Below are 24883 nucleotides of genomic sequence, written 5' to 3'. Positions count from 1 at the left end.
GGCTGTGACACAGGGCGTGTGGGCAGATGTGTGCATTGCAAGGTTAACATGGTTCCTTTGGAGGCCACTTGCCCGCTGGTGGCATCGCCTTTCTGCCCCCATGAGCCTGGGGCGAGGTCGGAGAGAGCAGAGGGAGGCGGCCCTCGGCGGATTCGGGGGTCCGGGGCTGGGAAAGGAGCGGCTCCTGGGCCGAGGGCTGGAAGAGAGGGTGTGCGGGCTGCGTGTGGAAGAGCCATGCAAATGTCAATTGCCACACCGCCGGCCCCGGGGAGCGGAGGGCCGCGCTCCGCAAGGGCGGCGGATGCCGGGGGCTGCTGTCATCGGCCGAAGCCGAGGGCGAGCCCTGCCCGACCCGCGCGCACACGGGATTTTCTTTTCTTTTCTTTTCTTTTTTTCTTTTCTTTTTTTTTTTTTTTTTTTCTTTTTGGCTAGGTGGTGTAGCTTTGGTCGAGACAGCCCTGCGGAGTGTAGGAGCCGCGGAGAGAAAGGGATGGGGGAAGGGGGTGGGGAGAAGCCAGAGGCACACCTCGCCCTCGAGCCAGCCCTAGGAAGTCAGACCACAGGACAGTGGCTGCAGCTGCCAAGGAGACATTTTCTCCCGAGCAGCCAGGTTCCAGCGTCCTCTGCCAACCCAGCTTGCGGGCTCCCTGTCTACTTTTCTCCAAACAGGCTCTCTGGCGGTCACGGGATTTCAGTCTGGACGGGGATTGGGCGAGAGTTCCGCATATGGAGGCGCCCTTGCTGGAGCCTCCCGGAGTGGAGCGGGTTTCCTTCCCCCCACCCCAGACCCTCTTCAGTGCAGGCTTTGGACAGACTTTGAAGGAGCTCCCCCATTTTTTTGTTTTTTGTTTTTCTTTTTTTTTTCTTCCCTTCTCCCTTACAGTTGATCAGTTTTTTGCCCATTGCCCGCTTATAATAACATTGTGTCGAACTCTCGAGTTCTGTATTAGATATTAATTAATATGGCTTACTTGTATTTTGGGGAAGGGGTATAGCTTGTTTGCTTCATTATAGGGTGTAGATGGGTATTATCGTTCTTCCCCTGCCCATTACGGCAATGCGAGCTATTTACCAACCATTTGAAGAGTTTTAGATAGCAGCTCCTCCTGTCCCAGGGGAGAGGATAAAATAATGAGTGTTAAAAGGCTTGTCAAAGCAGTCTGTTTTTCAGTAGGTAAAAACAATGATACAAGAGCTCTCACTAGATCTGGGTTGCCTTCTAAATGACATAGCTGTTAATAGATTTTATTCAGAAGCTATCAAATGTGTGTGCTGGTGGGCTTAAATAATTTTAAATGTTTTGTGAAATTAATTTTGTTTATTGATGCAACTAGTAGGTGGATGACACTTTCACATTACTATGCTGCCTCAGGTATTGACATTTGGAAAAAGCATGCTTTGGCTTAAGATACATTGATTTCAGTTCCCAGCTGTTTAATTTTTGTGCTCTGAGCAAGCTTCCCTGTTCCTTAGTTTCCTAGCTGTAAAATGGAAATTAAAAAACTTCATGGAATTCTTATAAGGAATACATGACTGGGCATGTGGGAGTTACTCAGTAAAGGTTAAATTTCATAATTAGGAAGAATGATTCTGCATACACTTATACCTTTCTGATTTGGGGCTTTCGTTGGTACTCTGCTTTTTGGGGAAATGATAAACTTACTTACAAATTAGAACTCAACAGTCAGAACTGTTCATATGTTAATAAACATTTATCTTTTTGCTCCACTAGGTAGGTTTATATTTCATAGACAGCTGTACACAGGTAGATTAGGTGGTCTTGTGTGTAAAACCCAGGCTTCTTGCTGGAACCTATTTATACATGCCATGGCATAGACCACTGTAAAGGTTTTTCTTTTGTTTTTTGCTTTTTAGTCATATTTTCAATTTACTTAGGTTACAATTGATACTCCTTATTAGAATAAGGATATATGTCCTATTTTAAAACCTCATCTAGAAGTTTTCTCCTTAATCATCTGCAGAAGAATACTGAGCCCAAGGACACAACTAAAACCAGTTATCATTTAAACCTAGGTGGACTTTTCTATAGCCATCGTAAGCAAATCTTGTCAAACAAATGAAGATTATCAGTTGTTAGATACTTTTTACGAGGAAGTATTGAACCTCTACACCTTTCAACATAGTACCATTGTCTATTTTATTCTGAGTGTTGTACTGTTGTGTGAAGTTTCTACTTCGTATCAATTCAATGTAATTCGCTGAGAAATTAAAACATTTCATTGGAAAAAGGAAAAGAGATCTTCATTAATTAATGATAGAAATTGAGAAATGGTCATTTCCTGTCTCCTTTTCTCTTCTTCAGAGACATCATCTTTAGTCTTGTTAACCACTTCATAGAGTTTATTCACCAGTAACCATGCAAGCTATTTGGAAGAAAAATTCCTTAGCTACCAAGATTATTATGATCAGAATATAGGAAAATTAAAAGAGGATTCGTGTGTGTCTGGAGGATATTTTTATTGGGGGAGATGATAGTGATGGTAGAAATCAAACACAGAATGACTTACCAAAATGGGTATTTTAAAAAATATGAGAAGAAGTGTGATTTAAGTTGGAATTAGTGAATATAGGAGATTAGGAATAGTTTATGTTAATTAACAGATCATTGCTAAAAAGACCTTTATAAAAATTTACTAATTGGATTTGATTATTTTCTTAGGTGCCTTTTTTTTGTTTTTTTACATTTTTCGCTAGGTCTTCCCAACTTTATTTAGTGCCTCCTGACTATTCATCAATCAAGGAGGAGCAGTTTCCTGTGGTGATTATAGCCTCAAATCGTATTGTATGCCTCTTAGTTAATAGGGCCTAGTGACCTTGATGACCCATCTGATGTATCCAGACCTTTGTTTTCTCATGTGTCAATGGGAGATAATGTTAACTATATCATAAGATTAGGTGAAAATTAATGTCTATAAAGCAGCGGTCTACAGATGTTTTGCTTGTATATCCATAAAAGAATTTTCAAAAAAAAGATTTTCTTACATATTTTTGACATCTATCACTTGTTGCTGTGTTTAAATAGTTGAAAAACATGATCTCCAGTGTATTGAAAATATTAACACTTTGAAATAAAATTGTTATATCCTTATTTTAAGTGTATGAGATTAAATTTACTGCAGTAATATGATAATATCTATTTATAAAAAGTATGAAATGGGGCACCTGTGTGGCGCAGTCAGTTAATCTTCCGATTGACCTCAGCCCAGATCTAGATCTCTGTGTCATGAGTTCAAGCCCCGCATTAGGCTCTGCACTTGGTGAGGAGCCTACTTTAAAAAAAAAAAAAAAGAATGAATAGGCTCACAGTCTGAAAGTTTACATTTTTCCTTTTTATCTTTTACATCATTTCCGTGCATTTTCCCCACAGGATTTTATATTTTTTAGCTTGAAGTGCTTTATTGATCTCTACCACTGTAATATGTATTCTTGTGAACCTAAGGTTCTAAGTGTTAAGTCTCTTCTGATTTGAATGATTACAATTATTGTGTAATTGATTGAAATTGTAATAGCTATGATGCCTTGAGTAAAGGAGAGCCTTGCAAACACCCTTTGTTTGGCACTACGGAGGTTTAAGATTTTAGGCAGTGTACTCTTGTCAGATGTGGGAGGGGGTGAGAGCTGCTTTTTTAAGTGAGAAAAGGTATTTGTGAAGAGGGTCAGAGTAGAATGAGTATACAGCTTAGACTGCAGGTGAGTTCTTAGGCAGATTTTGTGGGAAAGGGAACATAGGGAAGTTAAAGGGAAAATTGATTCCCATAAAATCTATTTATGCTCATGTACTCCTTGGAAAGTCTTTGTTTATCCCAGTTTGAAGGTGGTGAATTAAATCTGTAAATTGCAGAATGTTAAAAAATATTTGGTATGGGGGCACCTGGGTGGCTCAGTCGGTTAAGTGTCCGACTTCGGCTCAGGTCATGATCTTGCGGTCCGTGAGTTCGAGCCCCGTGTCGGGCTCTGTGCGGACAGCTCAGAGACTGGATCCTGTTTCAGATTCTTTGTCTCCCTCTCTCTCTGCCCCTCCCCTGCTCATGCTCTGTCTGTCTCAGAAATAAACGTTAAAAAATTCTTAAAAATATATATTTGGTATGTCTTAATATTCTCAGTATTTAAATTATTATTTTAGAGAGAGAGAGAATGGGGAGGAGTGGCAAAGGGAGAGAGAGAATCTTTAAAAAAAATTTTTTTTAATGTTTATTTTTGAGGGAGACGGCATGAGCGGGGGAGGGGCAGACACAGAATCTGAAGCAGGCTCCGGGCTCCGAGCTGTCAGCGCAGAGCCTGATGCAGGGCTCAAACCCACAAGCCATGAGATCATGACCTGAGCTGAAGTTGGACACTTAACCAACTGAGCCACCCAGGCACCCCTAAAGAGAGAGAGAGAGAATCTTAAGCAGGCTCCATGCTTAGCATGAAGCCTGACGTGAGGCTCAATCCCACAATCCTGGGGTCATGACCTGAGCTGAAATCAAGAGTTGGATGCTCAATCAACTGAGCCACCCAGGCACCCCAGGATTTAAGTTCTTTATATAGACTATCCCAGGATTTCAGTCAAAATCCTTATTTTAAATGTCTTAAATCTGAGAAGAAATAGAAGATTTTTATTTTTGTACCTATTTTGAAATTTCCTATAGATGTCGAAATCCTGGCTTATCAGAATTATACCTTTGGCTTTTAGTTGTTGGTTTTTCCCAGTTGGTCTCATAAATGTACTTTATCAACTGCAGTTAAGGATATCTAAAACATTTCAAAAGGATTAAGTTTTTCAGTGTTTCATGCTTTTAAAAACCGTTTAATAATTTTGTTTTCAGAACTGTCCTGCTACTATATAGTTTTTTTACATGATGGTAGCTTGCTGTCTAGGTTTCTATTTGTTTTTTCATCTCTTTAGAAGATAGGATACTTCTAAGACTGGATTATTTTGTGGTGAGTCAAGTTTGATTCTCAGTATTATTTCTGAGTACCAGACAGTTTGGGGATATAATGTTAAATATTAGTACACATAAAAGAAAAATAACCATTGAGTTTATATCCTTTTAATATTTTTGTTCAACTTTTATAATGGAAAGGATAAAACTTTATGGGATGCAAAGCATCCTGAGGGGTACATTGTTTTTAATAATACAAGTTACTTTCTCCTCTTCTTTTGTAGGAGAGGAGTCAGGTCTGAGTTGCTAGTCACTTCAGCTATCCAATCTCATTTTCAAGGGGTTGGTGAGAGGAGGCATCAGCTGTTTGTGTTCATTTATGTTGTTATCTGATTGATACGGTGACTAGAAGCCGTTTCAGAGATAGAAGGGAACTCAAGAAAGAACTGTTTTCAATAAGCATATACTTATGCTTAGAAATGTCCTGGGTAAAGCTTACTAGATGCTGGGTACTTTGCATACATTAATTTGTAATTTTTTTTTAAGTTTATTTACTTTTGAGAGAGAGAGAGAGAGAGAGAACACTAGCAGTGGAGGGGCAGGGAAAGAGAAGGAGAGGTACAGAATCCAAAGTAAGCTCCAGGTTCTGGGCTGTCAGCACAGAGCCCAACATGGGGGCTTGAACCCACAAGCCTCACATCATGACCTGAGCCAAAGTCAGACGGTTAACTGACTTAGCCACTCAAGTGCCCCATAATTCATTAATGTTTAAATAATACTGTGAAGGGGCGCCTGGGTGGCGCAGTCGGTTAAGCGTCTGACTTCAGCCAGGTCACGATCTTGCGGTCCGTGAGTTCGAGCCCCACGTCGGGCTCTGGGCTGATGGCTCAGAGCCTGGAGTCTGTTTCCGATTCTGTGTCTCCCTCTCTCTCTGCCCCTCCCCCGTTCATGCTCTGTCTCTCTCTGTCCCAAAAATAAATAAATGTTGAAAAAAAAAATTTTTAAATAATACTGTGAAGTAGGTACTCTCATCATCGTGGCTTTTTTTTTTTTTTTTATGCTTTATTTATTGTTGAGAGAGAGAGAGAGAGTGCAGGGGGAGGGAGAGGCAGAGAGAGAAGGAGACACAGAATATGAAGCAGGCTCCAGGCTCTGCACTGTCAGCACAGAGCCTGATGTAGGGCTTGAACTCATACCACGGGATAATGATCTTAGCCAATGTCGGACACTTAACTCACTGAGTCACCCAGGCAACCCTCATTATCCATGTTTTAAAGAAGAGTTTAAACTGAGGCACAGACAGCATAGATAAATTTCCCCAAGATGATAAAGCTAGGAAGTGGCAGAGGTTGGATTCAAACTTGGAGTCTGGCTGTATAATGGTTACACTCTTAACCATTATGCTAAAATATCTCGTTTCCTATGAACATCAATCATCTCTTAAGCCTAGTTGACACATACATGATTGAAAATGGTGAAGTCTAGTTCAAGGGTTAGGAAAAGAACATTGTGAAATGCCTAATTAGGCATTCTCTACTACCAGACATGATTACTCTCCCTTATTAGCACCACCCCCCTACCCCCATATTAGAAGAGCTGTTAGTCCCCACAGTTTGGATGTCAGATCAGGCCCTTAATTACAGTGCTAAGAATTTTTTTGGAAACTTAACTGTTATTCTTCATAGGGAAAAATACAAAAAAAAAAGTTTATATCTGTGTAAGGAGAGACATTTCAGGAAGATATTTTAATTAAGATTTTCTTTAATGCAAGAATCAAATGCAAGGAAATATGTTTAAATATTAAGCATGATGTGCTCTTAAGACTTGAGACTTATGGAAACCTTTGTTGCATTCCTTATTCTATTAAGTAGGATTTAAATTATCTTATTGTCATAATCCATTGTGAAAAAAGATCAGTGCCATGTTAAAGATTTGAAATTTAGAATACTCACTAGAAATAGCAGTAGATAAAAGGTTTCTAACACTTAGATAGCATGTCTGTTTTATTTCCATCAAGTGGCTGCCTGTTTTGCTTTTGTGTTTGTATTTTATGTGGTTAGAAATTTAATTTAGATCTTACTTTTGAAGTTTTTTTTTTTTAAAAAAACCTGGAATTTGTTTTCATTGAATATGAATTTTTCATAATGTACTCCTAATTTGCATTTTTGTAAATTTTCAGCTTTTATTTTTGTCCTCTTTTATTAAAGATACTTCTGACAGGGATGCCTGGGTGGCTCAGTTGGGTAAGCATCCAACTTTGGCTCACGTCATGATCTCACAATTCGTGGGATTGAGCCCCGCGTCAGGCTCTGTGCTGACAGCTCGGAGCCTGGAACCTACTTTGGATTCTGTGTCTCCCTGTCTCTGTGCTCTTCCCCTGCTTGCACTCTGTGTGTGTGTGTCTCTCTCTCAAAAATGAATAAAGATTTTAAAAAAAACCTTTTTTTGAAGACCTTTGTGACAACTTGCAGTAGGTTTTGCTTTTCGATTCACTTGTAATTATGGTTTTTCTACTACTTTGGTAGTGTTCCCTCATTTCAGATTTCTCCATCCTTAATTTTTCCTTACAGTAAAACACATATATTTTTTCAACAATTTTAGCTTCATATATATCACATATATCATTTTCTAACTATAATTTGTTGATTATACATATACAGTAGTGATGTGTAATGATTCTCCAAAAATTAAAAACTACTGAACTATATTAAATTATTGTTGGATAGATAACTTCTCTAGTTTGAGATTGTAGTAGTAGTTCTTTACCCCTGGAAGTGAATGTTGTTTATTCCAAATATCTTATAACTTTATGAATGATTACAGTTGAACCTGAGAATTCTGTTAATGTTTTATGTGAACAATTTTGGAATTCTTGCCATTAGTGGTGGTAGCTATCAACACCTCATAAAAGTCAGTTATGACATATTCATACACAAGTCTTCAAGTGAGTAGGTGGCAACAATGCTTCATTTCTTGATGGTTTTAATTAACTTGAATGCACCTAGGAATTAGAAGCCAGAAAAAGACCACCAAGTAATTAAAAGACAGAACCCACGGGCGTGTACTTGGCATTGGGATAGCTTACATCCATTCTGTGCTTAATTTACATGCAGTTCCAATAGAGCTTGATTTTTCTGACTTTTTAGATTATAACAGATTAGAAATAAGAAACAGTAATGGCGTGCATCTACGTTAGAGGTAGACTCTCAGGTTACATTTCAACAGCATTATTAACTTTTACAGTTTTTTACTTTGTTTTCCTCTCACACAGAGTACATACTTTTATAAATATAAACTAATAAATGAAAATGCCGAAAAAAAATAGCTGGCAGATTCACAAGGAATAAGACTAAATAAAAACCTTAAAAAGCAGGCATAAGTATTTTTAAATTATGGTAATCTTGGCCCATTTAGATATGGGGCAAAACAGAAATAAGTTACCACCTGATGTATTCTCTAGTTTTTAACGTCAGAATTGGGGCACCTGGGTGGCTCAGTCAGTTGAGTGCCCGATTCTTGATTTCAGCTCAGGTCATAATCTTGTAGTTTGTGGGATCCAGCCCCCTGTTGGGCTGTCTGCTGACATTGTGGAGCCTGCTTGGGATACTCTCCCTCTCCCTCTGCCCCTTCCTCGCTCATGCTCTCTCTCAAAAATAAATAAACTTAAAAGAGTTTTTAATGACCCCTAAGTAATGTACAGAAGATCAAACCAGGTTTATTACCTGCCAAGAATTAGGGCTATATAATGTACTTAAAGTTTTTTTTTTTTTTTTTAATTTAAAGAGTGTAAACTTTATTAGGGGTAAATTTTAGTGTTTGTGAAATTTTCTTCAATTCCATAAATGAAATATTTAGTATATTTAATGTGAGCCTGTTTTCCTTCTCTGTTTCCCTGTACTTTCTTTGTCCTTTTGCAGGTACTATATAAAATAGAGATAAATAAAGCTTGCTTTGTTTATATTTATTTTGAATGTAAATAAAATCCATCATATTTAAAGTAATCAATTTTTTCCCCAGGTGCTACAAAATACACAGATAAAGACAATGGAGGAATGCTTGTATGGTCTCCGTATCACAGTATCCCAGATACCAAATGTAAGTTTTCTGAAATTGAATATTATGTCCATAGGGATCTATCAACCAATTCAAAATCCAACCTATATTTGTTTTGGGTTGCTTAGATTCTCGTAAGAAAACGGTTTGCTTTTGTTTTGTTTTGTGTTTTGATGGAGGTTGTTATATTAGAATGTTTTTCCTTTTGAAAGATAGTGGGTTGATCGTTCCAATTTGTGTCAGTCCCAGGAAGACTGAAAATACCTAGGATCTGATGGCATTGCTGCTTAAATCCTCAAGCAGGGGAGGGAGTTACTATGTAGACATCTGCACAGGCTTTTCCTCAGTATATGGAGCTGTAAAGAAATGCCTTCAAACTTCAAAGACCCCACTATCATTACCATTTTAAAGAGGAAAGGGGAAAGAACTGACTTCAGCAGCCATCAATCAGGTCATCTTTGAGCTCTCCATTTCTGGACGGAGACCTTCTGGATCATTGACCATGCACTTCTTGAATCATGGTGTGGCTTTAGACTTCAATGTGATGTAGCGGACCTGATCCTTTGCGGCACATCAGATATAGGAAACGTGCAGGTAACAAAACTAAGATACCCACCCCTCCATTCAGTTATCATTGAATTTGTTAAAACCCAAACAGAAACCACCACACAATTATTCTTGCAGCTATAAAATAAGCTTGTCTTTTAAAAATATTTGCTAAATCTTAAAGATGTCCCATGATGGTTTATTTAGTCCCATGAAAATTAATGATGTCTTATATATCATGTGCATAAGTCTAAGCATACTTATTGATGCAATAAGAGAACTAAAAATGGAAAATTGAGTATTATGTTGCATACCTGATAATTCCTATTTGAGAGCTTTGGAATACCAACAAAAAGGTCTAGCTGGTAATCTAGGAATTACATGCCCTTGAGGCATTCTTAACAGAAAACACAAAATTGTACATTTGGCCTGGGACTGTATACTGAGAACCCTGAAGGAGATTATCAGGTTTCTCTGGTTCAGTTCTCATTACAAGCAAAGGTTGTCATTCATAAACTGAGCATCAGGGTATCAATGGCTTTTGCTGTCTTAGCAGTGTTTTATACAATGGTGCATTTCTTAGCAAAGTGGAAAACAAAATTCAGAAAGCCACCATATCCTGATTGTGTGGTATCCATGTAGAATGTCCTAGACTGAACATCTAGTGCAGTGGTTTTCAGCCCTGGCTGTGCATTGGAGTCGTTTGGGGGAACTTTTAAAAAACAGTACTGATGTCTAGTCTCTATCTCAAACCAATTAAATCAGAATCTTTAGGGGTGGAGTCTGGACTTACTTTTTAAAAGCTTCCTCACTGATTCTATGCATAGCCCAGGTTGAAAACCACAAGTTAACTGGTATTGGTTAGCCTTCTGTTTATAGAACTGTAAGACATTTTTGTTAAAGTTAATCAGCATGTATTTAGACCTGTCTTGTGTTTTAATGCTACGTGAAGTTCTAAATGAAATATAATATTTGGGTTTTCTGCACCAATATTTGGATCCCTGCACTAGGGAACTATATAGTAGCATCCATAAAAAATAGTTGTTATTCTAACAACATTATTGTTATAATATCTTATTTATATATTAAGCTATATTATATTGACTACTAATAATAGCAAACTCATATAAAGTACCTAAAATTATGTCAGTTGTTATTCTAAGCACTTGATGTATATTAGCTCATTTAATCCTAGGAAGAAGATACTGTCTTAAAGTGAGGAAATTAAGGTACGAAAAGGTCAAGTTAATTGCCTAAAGTCAAAAAACTAGCAGCAAGGCTGAGAATCAAGCCCTGGTAAACTAGCTGTTCTGGGATCAGAATTCTTAACCTCTGCTTCTCCAAATATGCTAAAGGAGAATTTTATATATTAAAAAATATATAATATACTTAAAAAAGGATCAAACAGGAGTGACTATATGGATTTCACATAAAACCGAGTCCTGCTGAATGTGAAATGGCAGATGTCTCAGCAATGAGGCCTTGAAATACCTAGTACATAATCATTGAAGCTGTGCTTATCTAAGTAATTCTGGTGGCTTGATTACATATGGAAGTTGAATGAAAATGGAATATTTAGACACCTTCTATATGGCCTACAGGAAGAGCTGAAGAAAATTTAGGGATACTGAAACACACTTAAATGTGTTATTATGTATAGCTGGCAAAACCATAGATAAACTGTCCTTTGTACAGCGATCAGAAAGGGGAAGGTAAAGACTTGGGCCAACTCTTACTACGAGGTGGGGTCTGAAACAGCTAAGTCTCTTCAAATAAAGATTGCAACAGAAAATGAAGAAATTATCCAATATTTTACATGTATTAGGCTCTATAGACTACATACCAATTGGTCTTTTTTGTACACAAAAATACTTGTGTAATGTCATTGAATTTAGTACATATGTGCTGTATAATCATAGCTATAAATCATAGTAGGTAAAATTTTAAACCAAGTAAGCTTCTAATCCTGTTCCTAGAAGTAAAAGTCTGTTGTTTTTTGTTTTTTTTTTTTTGTAATGACTTCATGGAAAATGAATTCAGCTATTTTTTTTCACTTTGTTAAAAAATGTAGACCTGAGAAAATGAAGTAAATAATAATTATGTAATATTGTTTCATTGCAGTGGATGAATATATTGCAATTGCAAAAGAGAAACATGGCTACAACGTGGAACAGGTGTGTAGAGAAATGTTCTGATATTAAAGCTTGCCTCAATACTTGCTGAATCCAAAGAATATCTCCTGGTTGTTTCTGTCCTAAGAAAGTGTAGTTCAACCAATTTTGTAGATACCACAAAAGTCCTAGCAAAGTCTGACCTTTCAGAATAAAGGATTTTGCTTTTATAAACACTTTTGTCTCAAGGACTTGAACATTTTTCTTTCAGTGTTTCTGTTTGTTACTCTACTCTGAGTTCTAAAAGTATCTGAAAGCCTTTAGGATGACTCTGACAAATGTTTACCAAAAAATGGAATTGTTTGTTTATTTATTTATTTATTGAGTACAGGTAATTTTCTGTGATCTTTTAATCTAAAAATTTTTTTTTTCAATGTTTATTTATTTTTGGGACAGAGAGAGACAGAGCATGAACAGGGGAGGGGCAGAGAGAGAGGGAGACACAGAATCGGAAACAGGCTCCAGGCTCTGAGCCATCAGCCCAGAGCCCGACGCGGGGCTCGAACTCACGGACCGCGAGATCGTGACCTGGTTGAAGTCAGACGCTTAACCGACTGCACCACCCAGGCGCCCCTGTGATCTTTTAATCTAAAAGACCTACAAGTTAAACTTTTTATTGAAAGAAATGTTTAAGACTTTTAAATTTTGAATAAAATAATTCACAAAGAACATTTTTAAAAATCAGATAGCTTTAAAAGGACAGGGCTCCTGGGTACCTCAGTCGATTGAGCGTCTGACTGTTGGTTTTGGCTCAGTTCATGGTCTCACGATCTCACGAGATCTCATGATCTCATGGTCCACACTGACATTTCGAGGCCTGCTTGGGATTATCTCTCCCTCTCTCTCTGCCCCTTTCCTGCTCTCTCTGTCTCCCAAAATAAAGAAATAAACTTTAAAGAAAATTTAAAAAAATAAAAGATCTATATAGCAGATGGTTCATTATCTCTAATAATGAGGGAATGAAGAATATGAAAAATTAAAAATGAAATAAGAGATTTTTAAATCTCTTCAGCTAATTATTGGAATGACCTTTATCAGAATTAATAGTAAAACAAACAAATTATTGATAACCTGTATTATTTGAGAATTAACTTTATAGTCTAACATGGTTAAATACTAAGAAATCATTTCTGTGAAATCGAGATGTTTATCTAAATGTAGTTACCTTTTTTATGAATTTTGAAGCCTTTGATTATATATTTTGTTTTTAATTCTTGACTTTTTGTTTAATGTTTGAGGCATTAATCCTTGAAAATGTGACAGCACATATGTTAATTTTCTTATTCATTTTAAAGGAGTATTACCAAAGTACAAAAATTAATTTTAAAACTCATTATTTAAAAAGTTGCTATATCTCTTCTTAAAAAATGAAATGTGTTAGTACCTTATAGTAAAGGTAAAGGTCTGTGACTTTAATCATAGAAGGGAAAGTTGTGCAATAGTTAGAAATTACCCATTTCATGCTTTCTTATGATTTGGTAAACAAGTCATTGGAGTTATTAATATGCCTCATAAAAATTTTTTGTGTATATTATGATAATGAAGAACTTTAAGAAATATATATGGTAAATAATAAGGTTGCAATTGAGGTACTCCTTGGAACTATTGAGCCGGTGATATACTTTTAAAAGGTTAATACTTAAAACATGACTATGTTTTGACTGAACACTTCTAGTTTTGTGTTATGATTGATAGTTTCATTCCCGTATTTACTAGATATTTTTCCTTATAGCATGTTTTTCTCTACACATTGACAAATGAGTAAACGTGGGTCAGAGTCTTGATATGAGCCTACAAACCTGCCTTAGTAATTATAGTCACTCTCCTCAGCTCACTGTTTTTCCTAGATCATGCAGCAAATGTGGTATGTAAGAACATTCACTGTTCTGAGGCCCTGTTTTAAAAGAAATAAATAAATGAGGTCTGCTACCTGGGCATCCTTGATTAAAAGCCCCAAACTGTGAGTGTATTTTCAGTTGAAGTCTTAGGCTTAAGATTTTAACCTAATTTGTGTTTAACTCTCTTAAGTGTGATGGAACATAAGTCCATTAAAACCAAAGGGGAATGATTTCTCTTCAAAGGCACTTGGCATGTTGTTCTGGCATAAACATAACATTGAGAAGTCCCTTGCTGATCTCCCTAATTTCACTCCCTTTCCGGATGAGTGGACAGTGGAAGATAAAGTCCTGTTTGAACAAGCCTTTAGTTTTCATGGGAAAAGCTTTCACAGGATTCAGCAAATGGTATGGTAATTTTGGTTTTACTGTGTTTCATACCTGAAAGATATCTTATGCTATCATTAAACACTTTCTGATTATTAAATACAAAAAAGTTTTCAGTCTAATTTCCATTTTTAAAAATATTTGACATTTAAAATACCTATATACTTGCTTATGGTCCTATTTTCTACAGCCATTCTAAAGCATGACAGTTAATGTGCTATTTCGTTATAAGTCATGTTTTGTTTTGGCTTAAATGTATGTGTAATAGAGTTATTAAATGTGCTTGTTCTAGGGAAAAAATCATAATTTCAATTTTATTTTTAAATGTTTCATTTTTTAACATTAGGATTTTATTTTCTAATTTATATTCCTTTGGATATGAAAATTAATTTTTAAAGTTCTGTATTTCAATATTGCACAGGTGCTGTTGCCTTTTTTTAAGGAGAAAAACCCTTTATTTCTATTTTTTAAATTTCTAGTATGGTGTCAAAATAATATAAACCTGAGAAGTTGCTGCATTAATGGATGAATGGATGAAAAATTATATAATGTTTACAAATATATATAAGTGTGTTCCATTAACTGAAGAGAGCCTTTTTTATTGGGAGTGCGTATCCTTGTTTGCTAGGATGACAAATCAGTGCATGATCATTAGTCATTTTAATACCCAAAGACTTTATTTGGTAGCTAAAGTCTGTATTATTTATCATCTTAAAACCTGGATTTAAAACAAAATGATTAAAAGAATTCATTGTTAAGAATTGAATAGCTTTTCTTGAAAACATTATAAGTGACAGAAGCCAGATATAAAAGGTCACATATTGTATGATTCCATTTATATGAAAGGTCCAAAATAGGAAAATCCATAGAGACGGGAAGTAGATTACTAGTTGCCAGAGACTGGGATAAGAGAAGACCAAGGAGTAACAGCTAATGGGTATGGGGTTTCTTTTTGAAGTTATGGAAATGTCTGGAATTAAAGAGTGATGGTTGCATAACTTAGCAAATATACTAGAAACCACTGAATTGTATGGGGCACCTGGGTGGCGCAGTCGGTTAAGCGTCCGACTTCAGCCAGGTCACGATCTCGCGGTCCGTGAGTTCGAGCCCCACGTCAGGGTCTGGGCTGATGGCTCGGAGCCTGGAGCCTGTTTCCGATGCTGTGTCTCCCTCTCTCTCTGCCCCTACCCCGTTCATGCTCTGTTTCTCTCTGTCCCAAAAATAAATAAAAAAACGTTGGAAAAAAAATTTTTTAAAAAAAAAGAAACCACTGAATTGTAAACTTTAAATGGGTGAATTTCCTGGTATATTAATTATGTATCAATTTAAAAATTCCAATTTATAGAGGAGGGAAAAAGTAACTCTTTAAGGAAAATATGTATGAAATGCTAACATCATACTGAGGGACATCTAGGTGCATTGTTACCATGTTAGTTTGTGACATTCTTCTCTCCCCTCCCCCCCAGAGCAAATAGGAATAGTCATTCAGAAATGTCAGTGACACAGGTGTGACGGTTTCCTGTGACTGTAACAGCACTTTTTAGTTCTATAATTCATAAAGGTACCCATGAAAATATTTTTCATCTATCACTTTAAGTATCAAAGAATAATATCAGAAATATTATTCATTCTGTTAATCAGTTTATGAATTAAACTTGCTGATATTGACATGATTTTTTTTTCAAGCTTCCAGATAAAACAATTGCTAGCCTTGTAAAATATTACTATTCCTGGAAAAAAACTCGATCTAGGACAAGCTTGATGGATCGCCAGGCTCGTAAACTAGCCAATAGACATAATCAGGGTGACAGGTAGGTTGGATGCTTTTATATAGTTATATTGTTAGGGACATTGGATTGGATTGCTTACATTTCCCAAGGAAGAAAAATTATCACAACACATTGTAAATACTTTTTAACCTTACATTCATGTTTCTGCTCTGACAGGAAGAGTTGAGTGATCAGAAGTCTTAAGAGCAAGAACTTTCTGCAACTCTTTCACTGTTAGTCATAGCCAGCAAACTTGCAGCTGAGTTACATTGGAGCTGTGTTTAACTGTACTCATGATGGCTTTCTTTTAGTATTGCTGTATTCAATACATATTTTAGAATACATTAAGAAGTATATCCTCTAGAACATGGCTTGCCTGAGTACAGTAACCTGAGTAATTGAAATCCACATTATTTCACCACTTTCTGGTGATATAAAATCATTTTGCTTCCTGGTGTTTGTCTTTATCCTCCAACTGGAGAACTGAAATCATGAGTATTATATCAAATTAATATATGTGTTCTCTTTCCCAATGATACTCTTTCTAAATATTTTTCCTATTGGGTCTCTGCTTTTTAGGTAGAAATGTTTGCTAAAATGATTATATGTGCCCAAAAGGATCAATGTTTCCAAATACTACAGAAATTTAAATTATAGAAGCTCATCTTCCCAAAGACAGCTCATGTTTTGTTGGGAAATATTTAGTGAGATTATTGGCAAGGTGTATTGCAATTTGATAAGAGCCCTGGAATAGAATAAAAATGGAATTAAGTTTACTGATCTTTGTTTCTTCTCAGCGATGATGATGTGGAAGAAACACACCCAATGGATGGAAATGATAGTGATTATGATCCAAAAAAAGAAGCCAAGAAAGAGGTAATGATGATCATTAGAGTACTTATAGTTGTTCTACAAATCCATGCAAAAAGGAATGAATCGTATTTCATGTTAAGGAAAACATTTTTATATAATGGCATAAGAAGTAGTAAGTTTCAGTGTTAGAGGTTTTTGAAAAAAAAAAGTAATATCTAGAACTCCTAGTTAGCCAATAGTTTAAATAATTGTTGGCAGGGGGGGACACCTTGTGGCTCGGTCAGTTAAGTATGCCACTCTTGGTTTTGGCTCAGGTCATGATCTTGTGGTGGTGAAATCGATCCCTGCGTCAGGCTCTGTGCTGGCAGCAAGGAGCCTGCTTGGGATTCTCTCTCTCCTGCTCTCTGCCCCTCCTCTGTGCACACTCTCTTAAAATAAGTAAATTAAAAAAAAAAAAAAATTGCTGGGTTATCTCATCCACTTAGAAGTATAAAAGCCCTGCCACAATCCCTAGTCTTTAATCCAGAGAAAAGAAAACCACCCTCAGATGATATAAGTATAGTATAGTGTAAAATTACGCTTTCTGGTTTTGTTACACAGTTTTTCTTGAAAATACTTTTTTTGTTCCATGTTATAGCAAATTAGAAATTACAGATCTTTCTCAGTCTGTAATGGGGTTACATCCCAATAAACTCATTGTAAGTTGAAAATATTGAAGTCAAAAATGAAATTTAATATACCTGATCTAGCGAACAGTATCCCTTAGCCTAGCCTAACTTAAACATGCTCAGAACATACATTAGCCTACAGTTGGGCAAAATTATCTAGTACAGAGCCTATTTTATAATATAGTGTTGAATATTTCATGTAATTGAATACTGTACCAAAAGGACAAAATAGAATGGCTGTCAGTGAATCAGTTGTTTACCCTCGTGATTGCGTGGCTGGCTGGGAGCTGCAGCTCACTGCCACTGCCCGGCATCACGAGAGAGCATCATACTGCGTATTACTAGCTTGGGAAAAGGAGCATTCGAAGTCCAGTTTTTGTTGAATGCCTGTGGCTTTCACACCATCATAAAGTTGAAAAATTGTAACTGGAACCATCATAAATTGGGGACTGTCTGTAGTAGTGGTATACTGATAGCAGTGAAAATTAAAAGCGGCCTCAAAGGAAGAGATGGAAGAATCCCCAGCTAGAAAAGCACCCATATTCCTCAAAATGATAATAATGATGACTTAAAGTTACCAAGCAAAGGCTAAATTGTTATACACACTCATTTATAAAAGCAAGGAATTATGTAATTGTACAAAATAGACCCAATATTGAAGGGTAAAAGATTGTGTTATAGACAGCTGTGGAATGGTGAATATTGAAATTGGGAGACAGAATGTGACCTCATCCTGTTTAATGACTCCTATTCCTCTTAAGGAACTCACTGCCGTGGCCTGTCCTGGCCCTTGGCCATCATCTTAAATTCTCATCAGTGACAACTTAAGGATCCTACTCTTGCCTCAATTTAATATGTAACTAATTTTCTTACTACTGCAAAATGTTTTCAAATTACTTGATTCCTTAATTTTTTTCCAAGTCTGCCTTGTTTCCCTGAGCTATAGACCCAAGGATCAACTACTTAAATTGCTCTCTTCCTAGTATCTTTAAGTCCCCATGTCCCTATTTTGCATACCTTCCCTAACCCTGTAAACCCACACTGCTTCTTCAGTTGCTGTCCTTGGTCTGAGAGGCACAGCAGGAGAACATGGCACAATCATGTAAATTGTTGCTACTTAGAAAAAATAGCTTCAGGTCTCTGTGTAGTCCTTAATGCCTGTTTTTAAACTCTCAGCCTCCAGGTTTTCCATTGGTAAAATGAAAAAGAATTGTTCTGGGAATCAGAGAGGTAATATGTATAGAATCACTTAGAGTACCCAGGACATAATAAATCCTGAATAAAAGTTGCTGGTTTTCTGTATACATCATCTACCGCTTCTGCCCCGCCCAAAATCTCAGCAGAGAACTTCTCTACTCCACAGAGAAAATATCAAGCAGGAGCTCCCTTACATTCCAGCAAAGTTTTTGAAGTCAGGGACTGAGTTACATTGTGTATCTTGTATCTCCTAGCACGTTACACAGTACTCATTGTCCACTTTGTCAGTATTTGAGGTGATCAGACTTTCAAAAAATGTTACAGATCTGTCAGTATGAAATGATATCAGGAACATTTACTGAATGAAGTCTGCCTAAATGCCTGTCTCACACAGTAACAAAGGTCCCTTCCCTTGTGCTATATAATTCCATTGCTTGTTTGATCCTGTCTATCCTTTCATGTCACATCTAGAACTTTTTCCATTAGTTATCCCTCTCTATGCCATATTTTCAGCCTTTTCTTTTTTTTTTTTTTAATTTTTTTAATGTTTATTTTTGAGAGAGCATGAGTGGAGAAGAGGCAGAGAGAGAGGGAGACACAGAATCTGAAGCAGGCTCCAGGCTCTGAGCTGTCAACACAGAGCCCAATGTGGGGCTCGAACTCACGAGCTGTGAGATCATGACCTGAGCTGAACTCTGATGCTCAACCAACTGAGCCACCCAGATGCCCCTCAGCTTTTTCATTGCAGCTCAAAAGTATGTCCAGGTCTTCTGTTTAAAAGCATAACTATCTTGGGGTGCCTGGGTGACTCTGTTGGTTGGTTGGTTAAGAATCTGACTCTTGATTTCAGCTCAGGTCACAATTTTGAGGTCATGAGATCGAGCCCCACCACAACCGAGCCCCACATCAGACTCTATACTGAGTGTGGAGCCTGCTTTGGATTCATTCATTCATATTCTCTCTCTCTCTCTCTCTCTCTCTCTCTCTCTCTCTCTCTCCCCTGCTCTTCTCCCCTGCTTGTGTGCACTCACTCGCTCGCTCTCACTCAAGTAAAAAATAATAGAAAAGCATAAGTATCTCTCTACCAGTCTAGAAGAAACTCTCCTCCTTAGTAACTACTTCACTCTTGACTTTGCTTCAGTCAGGCTTCTATCTTTTCACGTCACTGAAACTATGGACAGAGGTCATCAGTGACCTAACTGCCATATCCAGTGATTGATTGTTCATTGTATTCTACTTGTGCTTTCTTTATCATTTCAAGTAACTCACCCCTCCCTTCTTCCTGAAAATCTGTTCTTTGATTTTTGTAACACGATTCCGCGATTCTTGTCTACTTTTTAAACTGTTGTGTCTCAATTTTGGTGACTTTTTTTCTTTTTCAGTTACTATTTTAAACTATACTATTCTATACTTTCTCAATTCTGTTTGTTTTGTCATTGTTTTTAATTTTTTTCTCTCAAGAATAAATTTTGTCCTTTTCTTTATGTTGTATGCCATTGCCTTATTTTCAGGTTTTCATCTCTTTGAATTACTGGAATGTTCTGTCTTCTCTCCTTGCTTCCAGACTCTTCCCACCACCCCTTCCAGTCTGTTCTTTAACCCTATTACTGAAGCAATCTTTTGAAAACCAAATTTACTGCTGGCAACCTTTTCATGGCTTTGTAGGATTAGGATAAAACACAAAGCTCTCTAGTGAGGCATTCCCTACCCCACCCCACATATTTCAAATTACTAGCAGTGTTTTAGATAAGTTTTTTAGTTCCCTGGCTTTTGTCCTGTGGTTATGTTGGTTCTCTCTTTTTCTGGAATTCTCTTTCTTCCCAAACCTGCCTAGCTGTGCTGATAGCTCAGAGCCTGGAACCTGTTTCAGATTCTGTGTCTCCCTCTCTCTCTGCCCCTCCCCCCCACATGCTCTGTCTCTCTCAAAAAATAAATAAACACTTAAAAAAACTTTTTTTAAGCATTCTTTTGGAACAGAGCTTCTCAGGTTTAGCAGGTTTTAATATTGCACCCATAAGGGGCATGTAGAAATTATGGAGGGGTTTTCGTTATTACGATGATTGTAGAGCACTGCCGGTATGTGGTGGGAAAGGCATGCCCACCAGCTCTCCTGCAATGCACAGCACAGATTTTTCCCACCAAAATGCCACCAGTGACTTGACGGAATAATACCCTAGCAGTATTTGGAATGGAATTATTCTAGGGTATAACCATGTTCAGCTTTACTGGGTAATGGCAAACCATTTTCCACATTTGATGTACAGTCAACCCTTGAACAACATGGGTTTTGAACTCTGTGGGTCCACTTACATGCAGATGTTTTCAATAAATCCAGTACTGTAAGGTTTATTTTCTTCATAACATTTTCTTTTTTCTAGCCAAGTTTATTTTAAGAATGCAGTGTATAATATATACAGCATACAAAACGTGTTAATTGTCAATAAGGCTCTGGTCAACAGTAGGCTATTAGTAGTAGTTAAGTTTTGGGGGAATTAAAGGTTACATACAGATTTTCGACTATAAGGAAGGTCAGTGCACCCATCCCCTACATTGTTCAAGTTCAGTTGTATTTCTTTTGGACCATAGGGTACTTATTAGCCACTTGCCAATATGTGACATAATCACTTATAAAATGTTACAGATATGGTAATATGAAATGGTGTTGTCTTCTCAATTTCATCAGATTACTAATGACGCTGAATATTTTTCTGTCTATTGTGTCTTTTTTAGAAAAAAATGCTATTTGTGTTTGTTTTTTATCTTCTTTTCTGTTGGGTTTTTGTCTTTTAAGACAGAATATAAAAGTTTTCTTTCATATTGAATTCTTTATGTATTTTGGATACTAATCCTTTAGTTAAGCATGTTGCAATATCTTTTAGCAGTTTGTGGTTTATCTTTTAACTCTCTTTACGTGTTTTGGTGAACACCTATTTTGTCAGAAGCGTATAAATATTCAAATTTCAATGTTCTTTTATATTCTTCAAATTTTAAAGTTTTGCTTTTTACACTTAAGTCCTTGATCTGTTAGTAATTTAGTTTTGTTCATGTTGTCAGGTAGAAATCCATTGTTATTTTTGTTTTCTAATATGGAAGTGAGTTTATCTCTTTTAATTGGTCTGCAGTGTCAGCTTTATCATACATGAGGTTTTGTATATACATGGCTATCTAGTCTGCTTGTCACTTAAATATCCCCTGTCCCACATTGTCTTAATTACTATATCTTTATAATAAGTCTTGTTAGCTGATAGGTTAAGTCCCACTGCTTGGTGTTCAGATCCTCTGTGTTCCTCTCTCTCTTTTTGCCTCTCCCCTGCTTTTGCGCACGATCTCAATCTCTCTCAAAACTAAATAAAACAAAAAGAGTAAGTTCTTTGACTTTTGCTCTTGAGGCTTAACAATTCCTAGAAAAGCCATATTAGATATTCCTTTGAATCTACATATAGAAGTGGAGATATACAAATAGGGAGAGATGAAACTTTTGTGTAATTTATTTGTAGATAAGTTTACATTTCCTACAAAGGTATTTATGTTATCTGAAAATAATAGTAATATTTCTTTTCAATTCTTACCTACCTTTTAATTTCTTCCCTTATTGAACTGGCTGGGTTCACCATTATTATGTTGAAAAGAACATTATGATAACAAATGTTTTTACCTTATTCCTAATTGTAGAGGGCATGGTTTTTATGTTTCAGCATCGACTAGAGTATAATTGAAGGTTTTCAACTTGCTCACATGACTGGTAGTTGATATGCTAGCTGTCAGCTGGCATTCCTCTCTAGCCTGATGGCCCGTGAGTGATCTGAGTGATCTGGCTTTTTACCATGGGCTGGTTTTCTCCAAAGCATTCATCCCAAAAGCACTAAGTGGAAACTATCCAGCCATTTCTGGCCTAGCCTTGGAAGTTATTCAGCATCACTTCTGTGGGTTATAAGTGAGTTACTGAAGTTGATCCAGAATCGAGGGGAGAGGATATAGATCCCCACTTCTCAGTGACTGGAATGTTGAGGATTTTGATGACATGTTTTGAAACCTCCAGGTTTAGAATATGGAATATTCAGAAATGTTTTTCCTTATGTGCTTGAGAAGAATATATACCCTTTTGGTTACAGGATTCTGTCTGTGTCTATTAATTGTAGCTTGTCCGTTCTGTGCTTGAAGTCTATGTTCTCTTACTGCTTGCTTCCTTGCTAGCATGGTTTTTGTTATCTGCTTACTGATCAATTAATTGAGAAGTGATGTTTTTGTGATATTTTATGTTTTGAAGCTATTATTAGGTGCATAGAAGTCTAGAATTATTTTATCTTGCTGTTGAATTGAACCTTTTATCAATATGTAATGACCCTTTCATCTCTTGTAATGTGTTCTGCTTTAAAGATTATTTTGCCTGGTATCTTTCATTTATTAAGTATTTACCTGGTGTATCTCTATTATTTTCTTTCAGCATTTCAACAGTGTTCTCTGTGAATCACTGATCTATGTGTATTTTTGTTCTTTCTTGTTCTTACCTTTTGACTTGTTTTTTCTAGTTTTGTTTCTCTTCATGGCTTGCTTTTTTTTTTTTTTTTGGCATTAAGACTGCAATTCCTGTTCCATTTTTTTAGTCTCTGCTAGTTTGGGATGTTTCTATATTTCTATTCTTATTGTGTACCCTGGAAAATTTTCCTGCATGTTTAACTTGGTGGAGGCTTTTTTGGTTTTTGTTTTTTGAAATAGGCTACACACCCATTGTGAAGCCCAATGCAGGGCTTGAACTCAAGACCCTGAGATCAAGACCTGGGCTGAGACCAAGAGTCAGACGCTTAACTGACTGAGCCACCCAGACACTCTCCTGCATATTTAACTTAAAATCTAAATTAATGACTTTCTGATTAATACAAGGCCCTTAGAATGTGTTGACTTTATTCACTACCCTCCTCATTTATATGCTATTTTTGTCTAATTTAAGTTGCATCTTGTTTTTTAAAATCTCATATAGTTGTTCTTTATTTACATTTATACACGTGTTTAAAATTTACTCATTATTCTTTCTTGAATTTTAGACATTTCTTCAAAAATCATTTCCCCTTGTCCTGAAGTATATGTATCTTCTACAAGTTAAATTTGTGAGAATCTGTTACTTATAAACACAGTTAGTTTTGGTATGTCTACAATGTCTATATCTCTCTTGTTCTTGAAACCCTGGTTGCTGGGATTAGACTCCTAGGTTGACAGTTAATTATTTGAATATAATATTCTACTGCTTCTCATTTCTATTGTTGCTGCAGAGAAGTCTGCTGTCAGGCTAATTATCATTCCTTTGGAGGTAATTTGTCTTTTTCTCTGTTTTTATGGTCTCTTCTTTGTCTTTTTTTTTTTTTTTTAAGTTTATTTTGAGAGAGAGAGAGAGAGAACACGGGCACGTGTGTGGTGTGGGAGACGGCAGAGAGAGAAATCCCAAGCAGGCTCCACACCACCAGGAGTACGGAGCCTGATGTGGGGCTCAAACTCACACTGTGAGATCATGACCTGAGCTGAAGTCGGATGCTTAACTGACTGAGCCACACAGGCACATGTCTACTTTGTCTTAACGGTGTTTCACTTTTTTTTTTTTTAATGTTTATTTTTGAGAGAGAGACAGAGTGTGAGCAGGGAGGGTCAGACAGAGAGAGGGAGACATAGATCCAAAGCAGGCTCCAGGCTCTGAGCTGTCAGCACAGAGCTTGACGCGGGGCTCGAACTTGTCAACCAGGTGATCATGACCTGAGCCAAAGTCAGACACTTAACCAACTGAGCCACCCAGGCACCCCAGTGGTGTTTCACTTTAATGTATCTGTGTGGAGCTGGGGTTTTTTGTTGTTGGTGTTTTTGTTGTGTTTTGTTTTGTTTTGTTTTGTTTTGTTTTGTTTTGTTTTTTGTAAACTTGTTTTGGATTCATTGTATTTCCTAAATCCTATGTCTTAAGTTCTGTAAAATTCTCACTGGTTGCCTCTTTGAATATTATGTCTTCCTCATTCTCCCTATTCTTTCCTTTGGGAATCATTTTAATGGACTTTAACATGTCTCTTAACCATCTCATTTTCCATCTTTTTGTCTTTCCATATTTCTGTACTGCATTATGGTCATTTTTACATGTGTGCAGTTGCTGCTGTTCTTCTGAGCTCTGTCTAATTTTCTGAGTTTCTAATCACGGAATTTCTAATCTTCTTTATACTATTTTTTTTAATTTCTAGATGTTCTATTCAGTTCTTTTGCATATCTGCTTAGTCAGTTCTGATAGACTCATAAAAGAATGTTCCATATTTTCAATTCTGTCATTTATTTCTTTACGCACATGTAACACGTTGTATTTTCTTTATCCAGTAATTCTAATATCTTCAATCTTTGCAGATCTAATTCTGTTGTTCTGCTGTCTGTCACTCATGGGACTTGTTTGCAGTTTGTGGTTGGGAGCTCATTTTCCTTGGAACATACTTGTGGAAAACTTTTGAGACGTGGGTTTAAAATTCATTCTTCTAAGGGGTACCTGGTTGGCTCAGTTGGTTAAGCATCCGACTCTTGGTTTCAGCTCAGGTCATG

General features: G+C 36.8%; 1 protein-coding gene across 8 annotated transcripts in view; it reads left to right on the top strand.

The window, feature by feature from the left end:
- The window catches only part of RCOR3 (REST corepressor 3), a 53487-nt gene that overhangs the window by 960 nt on the left and 27644 nt on the right, over positions 1 to 24883 (top strand). For 3 of the 8 annotated variants that reach the window (XM_003999327.6, XM_003999326.6, XM_006942801.4), the window contains exons 3-7: positions 8904 to 8981; positions 11607 to 11659; positions 13738 to 13899; positions 15565 to 15689; positions 16445 to 16523. In XM_003999327.6, the coding sequence (XP_003999376.2) occupies positions 8904 to 8981; positions 11607 to 11659; positions 13738 to 13899; positions 15565 to 15689; positions 16445 to 16523 (497 nt within the window). Of the gene's footprint in view, positions 1 to 2703; positions 2780 to 8903; positions 8982 to 9350; positions 9534 to 10695; positions 10715 to 11606; positions 11660 to 13737; positions 13900 to 15564; positions 15690 to 16444; positions 16524 to 24883 lie in introns of those variants that run through there. The other 5 variants (XM_045048783.1, XM_045048782.1, XM_023248068.2 and 2 more) reach the window with 5 other exon arrangements.

The sequence above is a fragment of the Felis catus genome, chromosome F1 (assembly GCF_018350175.1).
Source record: "Felis catus isolate Fca126 chromosome F1, F.catus_Fca126_mat1.0, whole genome shotgun sequence".
NCBI lineage: Eukaryota > Metazoa > Chordata > Mammalia > Carnivora > Felidae > Felis > Felis catus.
This window is presented reverse-complemented; position numbering and strand designations above follow the sequence as displayed.